The sequence below is a fragment of the Tamandua tetradactyla genome, chromosome 2, assembly GCF_023851605.1.
Source record: "Tamandua tetradactyla isolate mTamTet1 chromosome 2, mTamTet1.pri, whole genome shotgun sequence".
Lineage (NCBI taxonomy): Eukaryota > Metazoa > Chordata > Mammalia > Pilosa > Myrmecophagidae > Tamandua > Tamandua tetradactyla.
The window spans coordinates 208,047,978-208,064,007 of record NC_135328.1 but is presented as its reverse complement, the minus strand read 5'-3'; the positions used below and the strand labels follow the sequence as shown (position 1 = coordinate 208,064,007).

The 16,030-nt window shown below is 53.7% G+C and overlaps 1 protein-coding gene and 1 non-coding gene across 2 annotated transcripts in view; both read left to right on the top strand.

The window, feature by feature from the left end:
* The window catches only part of IGSF21 (immunoglobin superfamily member 21), a 142,858-nt gene that overhangs the window by 52,338 nt on the left and 74,490 nt on the right, over positions 1–16,030 (top strand). The window contains exon 3 of the mRNA XM_077130696.1: positions 8,394–8,515. Coding sequence (XP_076986811.1) covers positions 8,394–8,515 — 122 coding nt within the window. The remainder of the gene's footprint in view (positions 1–8,393; positions 8,516–16,030) is intronic.
* Positions 15,134–15,268, top strand: LOC143675124 (U4 spliceosomal RNA). The gene has a single exon (XR_013171368.1). It is a non-coding gene; the product is annotated as a U4 spliceosomal RNA (small nuclear RNA).

Genomic DNA, 16,030 nt, shown 5'->3' with positions numbered 1-16,030 from the left:
GGAGATGGAACAGGGGCGGCATCTGGCCACCTACGGAGGCGGGGTCCCTGGACTCAAGGACTCCCCCCCCCTGCCCACACACTTCTTGTCCATCCTGGGGATCTGGCACCCTCCTCCCTGAGTCCTGCTATGGGTGGGGGGTCATGCAGACCCCATCCTCCCCTTGCTGTGCTTGCTCCTTTGGCCGAGCTCCCAGACCTAGGAGCTGCAAGAGCAGTTCAGGATGGAGGACAGGTGGGTGGGGGCTCAGAGAAAGAGTGGTCCAGGGTCACCATGGCAACGGGAGAGAATCCTGTACTGCTCCCTCTTTGTACCAGGCCATGATGTGGCCACATCACTGTCCTCTGCTTCTCTCCATCCTCCGCCCTGGGCAAGCAGCCCCATGGCCTGTGCTCCTGCCCAGGGTCCCCTACCCTCCTGTCTTCCCCGCTACCCCAAACTTAATCAAACTCTAATGCCTCAATCGCTTCTCATCTGGACTTTGGCATCAGACCAGGGTTTGAATCTCTGCTCTACTACTTAGCAGCTGGTCAATCTGGACGGTTGGCCTCCCTTCTCTGGCCAAAGTCCTTGCATCTGTTAAAAAAAAAGATGTTCATTTCTACAAAAAATAATATATGGGGTGAAAGCCCACATATACCAGACGCTTTTCTAGGAAGTGGGGGTACAGCAGTGAACAAAACAAAGTCCCAGCTCTTGTGGGCTTCAGATTTTCCTGGAGGAGTCAGACAACACATACTTCAGAAATTTAAGCAGGATGATTACATTTCTTCACTGTCCTCATCTGCTTCTCTCACAGCTGAATTCCCAGCATCCACACAGCTGGTGAAAGGTGCTCAATCAGTAAAGGAACACATGAATGAATGCATGAATGAATGAATGTCTTCAGCTGTAGCACAGTTGAATTGATCTAAGAAAGCCCGTCATGAACATAAGTTGACCTGGGGTTGTCTTCATGTCAGGCCCCAGAGCTTAGCTTCTGGGTGTTTGAAATGGAAATGGGGGGCACTTAAATGGATCGGGAATTCATTCCTTCATTCTACAAACGCACATTAAGGACTTACTATGTGACATCCCCACGCTAGGCATATGGTGATGTGTGAGATGGGGAAGGGACTTTGAGATGACAGCTTCAGGGCAGAAGTTCCAAATGCACTCTTTATTGCCAGCCACAGTGCTAGGGACAGAACAGCAAATTTGAACAATTTATATATATCATAACAATAATGCAAACTTTAACAGCCTTGCCCACTTCCCTTCACGTGTTACAAAACGCTTCCACATCCATTAGTTCCTTTTAATATTTCCAACAACCTGTCTGAGACAGGTGGGGAAACTGAGGCCCAGAGCCAATCAGTGATATCCCTGTGAACCCAGAGCCAGCAAGTGACGGCACCCACATAGGCAGGAACTCCTAGCAGGAAGGCATTGCCGTGGCCCATTTTACAGCCAGGGCGTGGGACTTACCTGTGCCGACATTTGAACCCAGGCCAGCCTGACCTGAGACCCCAAGCTCCCACGCACTTCCGTGTCTAATCAGTTCATTAAAACCCTCCTAGCAATAGCAAACACTCCCTCTCGCTGCCCAGTCACAGAGACCTCAGCTGCTCCATTTCCAGGAGAGCAAATTCCTTCCTGGGATAATGTAGGCAGGCAATTTAAACAGCTCCAGCAAAATACAGCAGCAGTTTTCACTCTCTGCCACTATTACACTTTCCAGCCACGGCAGGATTGGCCCATAAGTGGGATATCAAGTTTATTACGGTTATTTCCAACCTGTAATTGGTTTTGTGGAACACAAAGAGAAAGAGGTTGGGGGTGGGAAAGGGAAGGTGATTTTTTTCCCCTTTCTTTTTTCATTTTTTTTTTCTTCTGGATTATGGCACCCCAGGATGTTGGGGAGGCAGCTGGAGTTGGAGACTTATTTGTTTTTCAGATGAATACGGCCTGCCGGCCGCGGGCTTTTGCATTGCTGACAGGACTATGTCCGTTTGCCACGCTTTGGTGGTTCCACTTGAAAGGCAACCCAACTTGGTCGCAGCCAGGCTCGCTGGCAGGGGACTGCTGGGATCCCTGAGATGGGACCCAGCAGCTGCTGAGCCTGCGGGCAGCTGACGAAGCCCTGTGAGCCAGGCTAGGGCATGAGACACTGAAAGCTCTAGGGCTGGGCATTCTAGAAGCAGCTCGGGTGGAAAAGGTCCTCTCAGGTTACCCTGCTCCCATCTTCTCATTGAACATTTAGAGAAACAGGTCTAAAGGGGGGGAGCAGAGCAAAGGCAGGTGGTGGGACTCAGGTCCCCGGGGCTTCCATGCAGAGCTTTTCCCTTTCCAGTGTAGCTGGTGATTTGGAAAAATCATAGCTGAGATGCCATCAAGATGGAAAGGAAAAAGCCACCCATTCTTGAGCACCTACTGTGAGCCAGCTGTCTTCCTCAGTCTGACCAACTGCCCCACTTTAGACTTAAGTCATAATGAATAACAGCTAATGTTCATTGAGCACTTCCTCTTAAAACTTCATGAGTTGATACTTGGGAAACAATGCCTGGCCCATAGTAAGCACTCAATAAATGGAAGATATTATTATTTTCACAACTGTTATTATTACCACATCCCGAGCAATCTACAACCCTCACCATGCATGCAGCCTTGTGTACTGAGTTATCACACAAGCTCCACTAGGTATTATCGGTCCCATTTTGCAGATGAGGTAACTGAGGCACGAAAATCCAAGGTCACACAATGACAAGCTGAAATTGGCAGAGCTGGGACTTGAGTCTAAGCCTGTGTGACCCCCAAAGACACTATACCTTCCACGGCGCCAGTCTTTCCCACACCCCCAGCCTCTTCCCACCTAATCCCTGCTGAGGGGTCAGCTCTAGCCCTTACTCCTTGTGCGGGCTCTGGCAACTCACTTGCCTCCTTCTTGGCTTCAGTTCCTTTATCTGGAAAATGGGAGTGATGGTGCATGTCTCCCAAGACAGCCCATTTATTCAAAAACCTTCTTTCAGCGCGCACTGTGGGCCAGCCCTGTGCTGGATGGCGGGAGGCGCAGCTCCTGGAGGGCCTTGTCCTGAGGACAATCCCAAGGGCATGACAGAAAGGAGGGCTCATGTGCACTGCTGAGCCCCTTGTAGATGCTGAGCAGGACTCAGATTCTTCTGTGTAACCATGGGCACAGCCTCACCTCTGGCCCAGGTTTGCTCTTTGCACAGCTGGGATGTTTTCCTGTACAGGAGAGCATTATTGCCAGGACCTCTGAGAAAGAGCAACTCCAGTTCACACCGGGTCCTTCTGGAACATCACCCTGGGGGTGGTCAGAGGCCCCTGTCCTGGCTGGGCAGGCTGGGCAGCTGCTCCTCCCAGGGAGCCCCAGCAACATGTGGGACTAGGCACAGCAGACTGTCCCGGGGCAAATCTGGCTTGTGGAACAGCAGCAGGTCTTGGTACTCCCAGTGCCTGACATGTGGCAAGGACTCAACTCGTTGATTAATTCATTCAGTCAACAAATGCGTTTGAGTGAGAGCCATGTGCTGGACTCTGGGGCAGCAGTGAACAGAGCAGATGAAGTCTCTGCCCTCATGGCACTTACCTTCTAGGAGGGCTTATTTATTTATTATAATAAAAATCTATTAAGTAAATGTATGAATACAGAGGCTCATAGCCTCTGGGGGAAGGAGGGAAAGCTCCCACATCTTTAGGGCCTGGCTTTCCCAGACAGCATCTTACCTGTCCCCATCAGCTTGCGACCCTCTGTTGGCCTTGGGTTAAGTTAAGGGTCCCTCCCCATCTTGGCACTATGGGGAGCACTGCAGAGCCCCTAAGACCCACTGACCTTCGGGTATGTGCTCAGAGCATCCTCATGCTCCCTCCTTGGGCTCTTACAATGACCTCTGCAGTCCTTTTCTCCCCACCCTATTCCTTACACACACATCCTCAGCCCCCACTCCTCTGTTGCCCACATTGGCTTCTGGCTCCTTGCACCTGTCTCCCACCCTGGGTGCGGACCCTCTTCTTTCATTTACTGATTTGGGTGCATCCTCTGGCTTTTCTGCTCTCCAACTCCAGTCCTGGAGGTGGAGTAGAGAGAGGCACAGGAAAAAAGATGGCCCAGAAAGTATCAGTATTCAGGAGAGTAGCTGCCACTACTCAGCACTTGACACACTCTAGGAGTCCTTTCCAAGTCTCATCTCTTTGCTCCCACCAGGAGGCAGGTCACTTTACGAATGAGGAAACTGAGGCTTGGGGAGGTGAAATGACTTACTTAAGAGCACAAAGTTTGTAGCAGAAATCAAGAATTCAACCAGCAGTGAAGGGAATTAGTCTGGCTTCATGCTCAAAAGCCTTCCATTGGCCCAGGGACCAGTCACTCCCTGAAGAGGATCTACCTCCTCCAGGAAGCGTTCCATGATCACTCTTCCCTCCAGTGGAATTCTTGCCTCCTCCATGGGTGTCTGGGAACACTTGGCAAATACCTGTTGCTGCAAGCAGCATTGCCCTAACTCTGGTCTCTCAGCTCAGTGTGGACCTTCTGTCTCTCCTCTCCAGACTGCATTTCTGTCTCTGCCATGGGGCCTAAAACAGTGAGTGACATGTCTTAGGCCCAACGAAATGTTGGAAATGTTTCTAGAATTAAAGTGGAGATGTCTTCCTGTACCCCCACAACCCAGTACCCACATGCCTTCTGCCCATAGCTTATGACACCATCCCCAACCTCTGTTTGGGAGCTCTAACTGCCAGGAGCTGCAAAACAATCTCCTTGCATATAGCTGCTCCCCCACCGACCTGGGTTCTGAGAGTGAATTCTGAGTTTCTCTCTTTTCCCTTACTTCTCCCGAAGCTGCAGGGAGGTCAGAGGGAAAGTGGGTTGGAGAGTCTGTCCTCCAGATCCCCTTAGCTGAAATCAGGCAACCAAACCTGTCCCTGGCTGCCCGAGGGCCAGGACTTAGTTATTTATTCCCCAGCGACCCGGCGGGTGAGGCCCCAGAAAAAAAGATGTAAATAAAACCAAAGGAAAACTAGGTGCGTCCTTGAAACTCCCCTGTCCCTCAGTCTGAAACAGCGATTTACGACGCGGATAATTCTTGTGTGCTTTATCTGGGGTGTGTGTGTGGTGGGGGGTGCGTACGTGTGGGATGTGGGTGTATTTTCCTAGTAATAAACCCCTCAGTCCCGGCGAATAAATTTGAGGAGACAGTTTTACTGACAGATTTTTTTTTTCCTCCTTTGTGTAATAAAAAAAATGGAGTGAAATTTGAGATTGGGACGATAAGGGCTGCCGCATTTTAGGAGGAGATAAAAAAAAAAAAAAGCACTACCTGCAGGGAGGACAGCCTGGGAAAGCGGCTGCAAGTCAAACGGGCAGAATGTCTTCCACTTTTTTGACTCTGAGAGAGAGTGCAATTCTCCTCCTTGCACTCGGCCTCGGGCCTCTTCCCTCTGAGAAGCCGATCCCTGGGGGCGGGCTGAGGGGCATTTGGTGGATATTCAGCCTTTCTCAGCCTGGTGGGTGGGACCCAAGCCCTGACCTCGGAGCCAGAGGCCTGGATCTGAACCCCCCTTTTACCAAGGACCCGGTGTGAGAGCTCGGCCAGATCACTTTGTCTCTCTAAGCCTCAGTTTTGCCATCTATGAAATGGGAAGATTATTATCTATTCGACTCATTTCCCAGAGACCTTGTGGGCGTCTATAAAATGACAGGGTTTCTCAGCCTTGGCACTAGTGACATTTTGGCCCCGATGATTCCTCGTTAGGGGCTCTCCTGTGCATGGCAGGACGTCTCCATGCGCTAGATGCTGGTAGCACCCCCACCTCCACCCCACCCCCATCCCTGCCCATTGTGACCACCCAAAATGGCTCCACTCATTGCACAGGGTGGGGAGACGCAAAAGGCCTTGAACGTAGTAGGGGGAGGCAGGGGGTGCACAGAGGGAGCCCCTCCAGGGCCATGGCCTCCCCCCCAGGATGGAATACTGGAAGGTGACTGATGCGAGGGAGGACAAACCTCTGAGAGCCTCTTCTTCACCCTCGTCATTCCCAGGCCAAGCAGGGCACTGTCAGCTGCAGGGACACGCTGCTGGGTTAGACTCGCGGACGCACAGTTCCGCCGTGGAGGCTCAGGGACGGGTTTCTTTTTGGGGCAAGTGCCACGGCAGATCCCAGTCAGAGAGAGGAGCCAGCCACCCCCCCTCCATCTTATTTTTTCTACTTCTCGTCTCTGGTCTCAGAAGCTGGAAAGCAGGGCCCCATGCTGTAGAGGAGGGGGTGTATGAAAAACGTGTTTCCATGCCCTCCAGGCTACACCGAGGCTCCCAGTCAAAAAGATGCAGAGCTCAGGGAGGGAAACCAGGGAAGTGTATGAGCTGGCCTGGAGGAGACCCAGGAAGGGGGAGGAGAAACTGTGCAGGGGGAAGTCCCACTGCTGATCGCCCCCACCATCCCAGAGGCGGCGTTGTCAGCATTCTAACAATCACCGGCCCCAGCTTCCTGGGGGCCGTGGTACATCTGGGTACCACTGGACACGGGGACATGGATTCCACAGGGACCTCCCTACTCTTACGAGCTTGCAGTCGGGAGAGTGACCAACACAGATGTGGCATCTGCCTGGCATACAGCAAGCACTCAATAATTGCTGGCTGGGTTGAATGGGACCTGTGTTTCCTAAGCCAGTGGCAATAGCACCTACACCAGACAGAAGGGGTCCAAATCAGCGTGGGTGCAGATGTATCTGGAGCTGCCCCCCCTGCACCCCAGGCTGGTCCTCCTGGGAAGGCAACAGATCCAAGCTCCAATCCCCACATCTTCAGGGAGCCGCTTTCAGCATCCCCCACCCCCACCCCAGCCCCTTGGAGAAGCCCCATCCCTGGCCACAGTCCCCCCCACCCTGCCCCCACCATGCAGAGCCGCAGGGAGTTAATTCCACTTCTCCAAGCCCAGGCGTGAGGTCTCCCCGTCGCAGGCTGTTAGCGCAGAGCCCAGCTGAGCGGCAGCGAGAGCCTGCAAGCTCCCGCTCTATAATAGAGTTGCTGAGACAAGCGGAAAACTGCAGCCGAGTAAACAGATAAATAATTGAAACAGTGACAACACACACCTTGCTGCTTTGTGGAGTAACACTTTCATTAGCGGGAGGGAGCGCAGGCGTGGGGACCAGGCAGCTGCTGGGGCAACAGGACGCTTGGGTCCGGCTTTTAGTTAGCTGTGAACAGCGGGACACCTGAGCAGCCTTTGTCTTCGAGCTCCACCTTTATCACCTCCTCAGGCCCCCTGCCTTCTCCGGTCTTCTAGGTGAAGGCCTCCCTCCTGGCCTCATCCCAAGGGAGCCAGAGGAGAGCGAGATGTCCCTCTCCACACACCCCCCGTCCCCCTTCACTCCCACCCCCCCATGTCAGGGGTTGGGTTCTCCCCAGCCTCCTCCCAGGTCATCCCCTGCCTCCAGCCCGTACCTTGAGCCATCTTCACCCTAAGGCCAGAGTGAGTCTGTAGACAGTCTGAACGTGGCCCTCCAGGCTGCCACTGATTCCCCGCCTCATCAGAAGGAAGCTGAGCTCCTTGGCCCATGAGACTTTGCGGCAGGTTTTGCTCTCCAGTGTCTTCTCGTGCCTTGTCTTCTCGGCTCTAGGCATTTCAGGTGCGCAGTGCTTTCACTGAGCAGGCACTGCTCCTTTCTGCCTCAGGGCCTTTGCTCCTGCTGATGCCTCTGCCTGAAAAGCCCTTCCACATTTTGCCTGGCTACTCCTACTCTTTCTTCGGAAGACAATTTAGATATCACTTCCTCCAGGAAGCCCTCTGTGACTACTTATCCCAAGATGTGGGCTGCCCCTCCTCTTGGCTCCCCTGAACCTAATCCTTGGAGGATGTATCCTAAATTACTGCAATTTAGCCTGTTTGTCTCTCCTCCTGCGATCTCTGCATGGGTGACTGCCCCCAGCCCCCAATTCCCCATCCATCCCTCTCTTCCTCCATTCCTTCTCTTCTCGGGGCAAAGAAGGCTTCAGGATCAGGCTGTGACTCTGGTTGGCTCTGCTAAACACTCTGATCCTGCCTGCAGCTCCCCGGGCTTTGCTGCCCATTTCCACAAGGTAGATCCACGCACCTTCCCAGCCAGGTGCACAGGGAAGCAGCAGAGCCCACCAACAGGATTCGAGCCCCAGCTCCCCTCCTTGCTAGCTGCAGGACCTCAGGAAGTCTCTGACATCAGAGCCTCAGTTTACACATCAATACAGTGGGGATGGCCTCCCCTTCCTTTCCAGGTGAAGGGGACTGACTGTGACATTGCCAACAAGCGGCTTCTCCAGGGGCACTGGGGGCCTCGGGCTTCCCGGCCTCAGCATCACCCAGCGTCACGGGACCAGGCTGGTCGAGGGCTCACCTGTGGCCACCTCTGTGCTCTGTTGCAGGTGACAGATGGCGGCACCATCAAACAGAAGATCTTTACCTTTGACGCCATGTTCTCCACCAACTACTCCCACATGGAGAACTACCGCAAGCGCGAGGACCTGGCGTACCAGTCCACCGTGAGGTGAGGCCCGTGTCCCGGGCGGGGAGGGGCAGGGGCGGAGGGGGGAGTGCGGGGCAGGAGGCCAAGCTGGGCAGCTTCTCCAGCCCTTCCACATCAGCTTCCTCAGCGCTCTTAGGGGCATCTTGGAATTGCCCTCCACGGGCTTGGCAGCCCCGGAGTTGGGGCACCACCACTGACTTGGGACCCGTTTCCTCAACCAAAGCCCAGAGAAGGTCCCACAGCCGGGAATGGCAGAGTCGGGATACGAACCAGGTCTTCCCAGCCTGGAATCCTATGCAATGCCTTCTCCTTACCCTACAGACTCCACGCCCAAGAAGTCACCAAGCCTGGCAAGGAAAAATAGACTCTAAACAACCAGAGCAGTCCTTGAGGCTGGAGACATTTCATATTTCTAACCAGACCTTTCTTTCCAGAAAGCTTTAAGGCAACAGAATCCACTAATTAGACCCCATTCCAGGCCCTGCCATTTTCTAGGTGTGCGGGCACCCATGGCCTCAGCCCTCCCCCATGCACCCCAAAAGGGCTCAAGTCTATTCCATTCCTCTGGTCCTTTACCCATACTTGTCCCTCTTCCCAGAGTGCCTGCCCCTCTTTGGTCAGCTGGTAAACTCCTCATCAGCCTTCAGAACCCAATCAAGCATGTCCACCTGCGGGATGCCTTCTTTAGGCTGCTCCCCCCAAGCAGGACTGACTTCCCCAAAGCTGGATGTCGCAGTTCCACTAGTTCCTGCCCCTCCACCAGAGAGTAGCTTCACACAGGCGCTGAACACACACATGTGCACACACACACACTTGGACACACCACACAGCCACATGCTTGGCCTGGCACCCAACCAGACAACAGCAAGCTGCTCCCACCCTGGAGTAGAATCCGGCTGTGGGAGTCCTTGGGAGATGCAGGAGTCCGTGTGCCCTGCGCTTCGGGGCGGCGGCACAACTCCCAGGCAGCACTTTGCGCTGCGCCATCTTTGGAACCGGCCTCCGAGGAAGCCGAGCTCTACTCTCCAAACAGGCGTCAGCCCGGCTCTGTGTCCATGAGCTTCAGGAAGGCAAGGCACTTGCTTCCCTTTGCCTTGTATCCCCAGCTCTTGGCACAGTGCCTCATATGCAGTAGGTGCGCATAATAAGCACTCACAAAACCAGTGAGGACTTGGATATGCCCTGGACCTTTTGGGCCTCAGTTTCCTCTTGAGTAACATTAGAAGACGGGACAAAAAAGAGGTCAAAGACTGCACCCAGCCCAGGCCTGGCGGCCTCTGGGCCACGGGGACCTCAGCTGCCCCCTTTGTAAGAGCAGGAAGGGGTGTGTGCCCTGATGACTAGTATGGGCAGCGTGGAGTCTTTGTCTCCTGTCCCGCTCCTCTTCATCTGCCTCGGTGCCAGCAGCTCAGCCCCAGCAGCTCTGACGATCACATGGGCGCAAAGGGGCTCTGACAAGGTGTGCAAATCCCCGCACAGACACCTTCATTTGCCTATCTGTGATTTCTCCAGCACCTGCTCCCAAGCAGGGATCTGAGGCGCCTGAATATGTTAAAGCACACCTAAGATAAGCCAGTTACAATCGAGATGAAAGAGGAGATAAAACTCATTTCTGAGGAAAAAATAACTATTCTGGGAACCACGGACAACTCTGCCACCAGTGAACAGTCAGATTGACCCCCGGCTTCTCAGAAACCAAAGGCCGCCCCCCCGCCCCCGGCCCTGACTGGTGATCGTGGGCACTAAGAAGGGCCACCCCCCCCTCCAAAAAAAACCAACAAAACCTATTGCATCATCGCCAGTCAGTGCCAACCGCCCCCAACCTCCCGGCAAGTGCAGCCTCCAGGATGGCACCTTGGCTCTAAACCAGAAGGAGACCTAGAAACCATCCAGAACGTTCTTGGCCCCACCATCCGGTCTCTAGCGTCTAGAATGCAGCCCTGTACTGGAGGACCAGGGTTCGAATCCCAGCTCTGCCGCTTCCCACCGTGTGACCTCCAGGTTCCTCACCTGACAAAGGCTGAACATTATCGGCTTCTACAGTTGTGGAGTTGACCTGAAATGTTGGTCTGGCCTCCTGAGTTCAAGTCAGCTTTAGTGAAATAGTGGGCTGGAAACTGCGCGCGTTTCCTGATCTCTAAAAGGGAACCACAGCACTTCACAGCTCGCCGCCGTCTTGCGAGGTCAGCATGAGTTAATTTAGTAAAATGCCGGCAAGCAATCTCTGAGCTATGCATGTTTGCTGTTACTGCCTCGTTCAACCCTCCTTCCCCACCATTAAAAAAAAAAAATTCGTCACTTTTTATGTTCTCCTAAAGCCGCCTTAGCAGCGCTTTTTCTTTTTTGATTCTTATAAACAACCCCGTGGATGCAGGAAGGTATCATTTTCTCCAGCTCCGTTTTAGAGAAGGGACAAAGTTCAGAGAGGCCAAGGGACTTCCCCAGCTGGGGCTACTTGAACTTGGCCGGACCCCGAAACATCTCCTCCTACCCCCTACCAGGCTGCCCTCCTTTGAGGACACTGAGGCCCAGAGAGGGTACGAAGCTTGCCTGAGGTTGCACAGCGGCACTGACTACAGCCCTGCTCTCTGGGCCCTTTCCTTCATGCCCCACGTGGGGGGCGGGTCTCCCCACCTTCTCCCTCACACTCACGCACAGTGGTGGTCTCCTGGCAGAGACCCCCAGGCAGCTAAGACGTCCAGTTCGGCGAACACCTGGGGGTGGGGGTGGGGGCGCAGAAGGAGCAGGCCCTCGAGTCTAATCCAGTCTGGGGAGCGGCGCGGCCCCCCAGGCAGCAATGCCTGAGGCTGTGCGGAGGCTGCAGGACCCCATTAGGGCTGACAGCGGGGGCGCGGGACTCCGCATTTACATATAAATGAAGATATTTACAAATTAATGCATCTCAACCAGAGAGAGTCCCAGCTCCTCTGCTGTCTAAGCCGCTTCCTCTTCATCTGGGGATGGTGGGAAGAAAAGGACGCTGAGGAGATCACCAAGGACTGGCAGGGAGCAATTTCCCGGGGCACCAGAGAGGAGCCCCGGGGACTCAGAGAGCTTCTTCTCCCACTGGCGGGACCCCAGGATGGAGGGAAGATGGATGGGGTGGGGGGGGCTCTGCCTGGGGCAGAGGCAGACGTGGCACCCAAGCTATCAAATGCTTTTCTAATCCTGAGCCTCCGTGCCCCCCAGTGTCCTGCGAGCTTGAGGCTCGGTGGCGCACCCTTTTCGCCCCTGTCCCATTCCTCCGGACCCCCCTTGCAGGTGAACCACTTGCCTCCGACTGTCTCAGGGTCTCCTGCTCAGCCGACCTGAGATGGGGTGGGGTGGAGGCCGTGGGACAGAGCATGCCAGTCCCGCTGTCGGCCTCCTGTCCATCCGTCCCCCATGCCAGCCCTCCCACCCCTGCGCGGGGCCCACTCACCTGTGGCCAGGTGCAGGTCCAGCCCAGGCAGGTACAAATGAATCCGCCCCACTCGGGGGGAGACCGGGTAGCTGGGCAGACATATTCTTCCCTCCAGAACGTGGCGGTCCCCAGGCAGGAGCGGTGGCCTTTTTGGCTGTCAGGGTGGATCCGGCTGTGCTTCTGTTTCCCAGAGTGTTGCCGGATTTGGGTTCCTAGGTTCTCGGCCATGCCGCGAGAAGGAATTCAAGGGCATGGCGCGGATCGAGAAAGCGGATAGAAGGCTTACTGAGCAGCATGCGAGAAGGACATGCGGGAGCTCTCGCAGGAAAAGAGGGGCGACAGGCCCCGGGCGCGGTGTGGCCATCTGCTTCCATTGCTTAGCTCTACTCACGTCCCCTCTGCCTCCCTGTCAGGACACTTCCTCCTACCTGCCTCCTCTCCAGGGTGGTAGCTGGTGCCTTTGGGCAGAGCGGCTACTGCTGGGCGGTTTGCTTGGGTGGGGAGCACAGGCAGGACAGGCCCTCCTCACTGTGCTCCAGGGCTCCTTCACAGGGGGGGGGATTTTTCATCCCCTCTCAGGCCACTGCTCTAGCCTGCCTCAAAAGCCCTCTGCTGTCCCTCACCCCGTTCACTCTGCTGGGTGTGTTGTGAGGTGCCCTGGGCAGGTTTCACGGGCCTTAGTTTGGTGGTGAGGGAGAGTGTACCTACCCTTCTTTCCCTTGGACCCTTGCACACTGCCCACCTTCTCTGTCTACTTATCCTTTCCAGTTCAGCTTAGACACCACCTCCTCCAGGAAGCCAGCCATGACTGCCCAGACCAGGCCAGGTACCCAGTGAATTTCCTTTGCATATATTCAGTGGCCTCTTATGACGTGTTCAAAGTCTGCATCCCCCACTAGGCCAGAAGCTCCGTGAGGACAGCGACTGGGTCTGATTTCTTCACCACTGTCTCACCAGCCCCCAGCACAGCAATTCGTAACTATGTGTGGGTGAGTGAGCTAGTGGTGGAAGCTGTGGTAGTGTCCTTTCTGGACTGTATTCCTGGCTACTGGATGAGCAAATCACCTTAGGAAATTCAGGCCTCCATGCCTTCCCCACCTCTTCATCCATTACTCCTTTGTACCAAGAGAATTGAGCAGTCTCTCTCTGGCAATGCTGGGGGTAAAGTGAACAGTATATAGTAGGCCTGCCTTCAGGAGGGTTACAATGTAGGGGGTGAGGGGAGACAGAAACCTAACATATATTTTAAATAATAATGAAAAATATGTGCAATTTGTGGTGAGTGTGATGAAAGAAATAAGGCCATGTGATAGAATGATAAAAATAATGGGGTGGGGGTTTACTTTAGCAGAGCAATCTAGGAAGACTTCCCGTAGGAGACAATGTCTATGCAGAGACCTGTAGGATAGAAAGAAGCCAGCCAGGCAGGGTTGGGGGTTGGGGGGAGGGGTGGAAGAGCATTTCAGAAGGAACAGCAAGTGCAAAGGTCCTGAGGTGAAAAAGAACTTGGTGTGATCTAGGAGTTGCTAGAGACCAGTGCAGCCAGGGAGCAGGGAGTAAGGGAGAAAGCTAGCATCCGTTCTAAGAGCTCTGGGAAAGCACTGACAGTGGTGCCCTGTAGTGATGTGTGTTTTGTAAGGTCCACCATGGTTGTCGCGTGGCAGGCAGACTGCAGGTGCCAGGGAAGGAAGACAAAGCCTTCCGCAGTGGGAGGGCGGAGACTCCTCACACGCCTTAGGAGCCAATTTCCAAATGTGAGCAAGGCTGGGAGAGGGAGCTGGACCACCCCCTAGGGCTGGTGGGGTGTTTGGGGCAGGGGTGGGCAGGAGGCAGGCATGGGGGCAGGAGAGGCAGCTCCCTCCCCTGGGTCTGGCTCCACCAGCCAAAGACGCACGTGTTGGAGAACAGCTGGGCGGGTGGGGTGGGGCCTGGGGGCTGCGCGCAGAATTCGAGTGCACAGTTACACCTTCCTAATTCATATTTATCCGGGGAGGGAGATGTGGGAGAAATCATGTAAATGAACACAGAGCCTGGAGGATCGAAGATGCTGAAAGAAGTGCCACTTCCTTTATTACTTTTGAGATGCATCCGTTCGTGTGTCACTCCACAGTGCATTCTGAGCTTTTGCTGCATCCGAGGCGCAGAGCCGGGCCACAGTCCCCAGAGGTGGTCAAGACTCAGCCCCTGCTCTAGGAGCCAAGCCCGGCCCTCTCGCCGGCTCCCATCAGCCTGTAAGCTCCTCCCAGGCTCAGCCGCATCTTTTTCATCTCAGTAACCCCAGAATATACTCGGCCTTTAGAGAGAAACAATAAATATTTGTGGAATGGAAGGAGAGAGAGGGGAGATAAAACATGGAGATAAATAGCTAACAATTCAGAATAATAAACTGATGGCTGTCATAGGGAAGATTCAGATATAAGCAGTGATGAATCAGAGACGGAGAGGCTGAGGAAGTCATGGAGAAGATGGCATCCAAAGTAGCCCTAGGAGTGTAAGTAGGTCTCCACTTCTAGGAAGTGGAGGCAGATACTCCAGGTGGAGGGCGCTGAATGAAAGGTTTGGAGGCATGAAAGCACCTAAATACTGACAAGGTCACTTTGAGGAGGCGAATGAGGGCTTCAAAGCAGAAGACCGTCTGGGACCTGTTTAAATGAAAAGAAAGAAAATCATGGTTGATCTTTAAATAGACACATTAACTGTTTGTTAAAGCGCAGAGGGGCTTGTTCCCCTTTGCAAAGCTAAAGGTTCCTTCTGCAAGTTCATCTATGAATTTGCAGGGCAAACCCTTTCTTCACTGTTGGTGCAGAGAAAAGTGCCATCGACCCTTGTGGGTTTGAAAGTTGAATCCTATAGCTCCGTTCTCCCTCTTCGTATTCCCATGAGCCACAAGTCCTTTCTTCTCCAAACATACATAAAGATTTCTGTTCTGTGCGTGAAATGGTCATTTATTTATTCTTTCATCCAACCGTGCAGCAAATGCATGTGGCACACCTACTATGTGGCGGGCTTTGATAACAGGACGCAGCCCAGCCTGTATGGAAATCACTCTCCGAGGTCATGTCCAATTTCTGAGCTGCTGTAATCCTGTTGCTCTCTCTCTCTTCTACCCACAAAATCACCCTGGCATGCAGAGGGGCAAGAGTGGCATTATAAGCATAACCTTGAACCCTTTTCAGAACTTCACTCATAACCGATTACGTGACATGCCTTTCAGTCACATCAAAATTGAAAACCCCATCTTTGCACAGTGGCAGTATCGTAGCCAATGAGGTTTATCGGAGGCGCGATTATTACTAATTGAAAACTTTTCCCAGTACCCCGAGAGAGAGCTAATTTGGCTCAACATGATGTCTTCAAGTTTCATCCATGGTGCAGCATGCTTCAGAACTTCATTTATCTTTACAGCTGAGTAATATTCCATTGTGTGTATAGGCTACATTTGTTTATCTGTTCATCTGCTGATGGATACTTGGGTTTATTCTCTCTTTTGGCTATTGTGAATAATACTGCTATAAACGTTGGTATTAAAAAAATAATAATTGAAAACCCCTAGACTTCAACCTCGAGCAGAGGAAGAAACCAGGGATTCTTTTAGAAGAAAGGGCTGCAGTTTTCCTGCCCACCGCCAGAGGAACTTCAGTCATTTACTCCCCTTTGAGCATCCATAGTGGGCTGAAGTGGGGCAGGGGGTGCTGCCGCACCTAAGCAACACGTGACCCCTGGTGTGGTCTACACCAAAGGCCAATCCACGCACCACAATGCATAAGGACCACCTTGTGGTTTTCTCTAAAACACCGATTCCTGGGCCCCACCAAGAGAGAATTTGATTCAGGGGGTCTGGAGCAGGCCCTGGGGGAGTCGTCTTTTAGCAAAAGTATCCCAGGTGAGGCTGCTGGCGGTGAGGTTTGGAAGGTCCCACCCCCTACCCCTTCTCATCTGGTCCCAGGCTCAGGCACAGAATTCAGCAGGAGGCTCAGAGGTGCGGGTCAGTCTCGTGGCTGCTGCAGCCAGCAGACAATTATTTCAGGCCCCCCAAGCCCAGATCTGTTTGGTTTGAAGATGACGAAATGGTTGGACCAGCCAGTGACCTCCTTGTCCATTCCCGAGGCCAGTGTGACCTGACAGGCACCGGT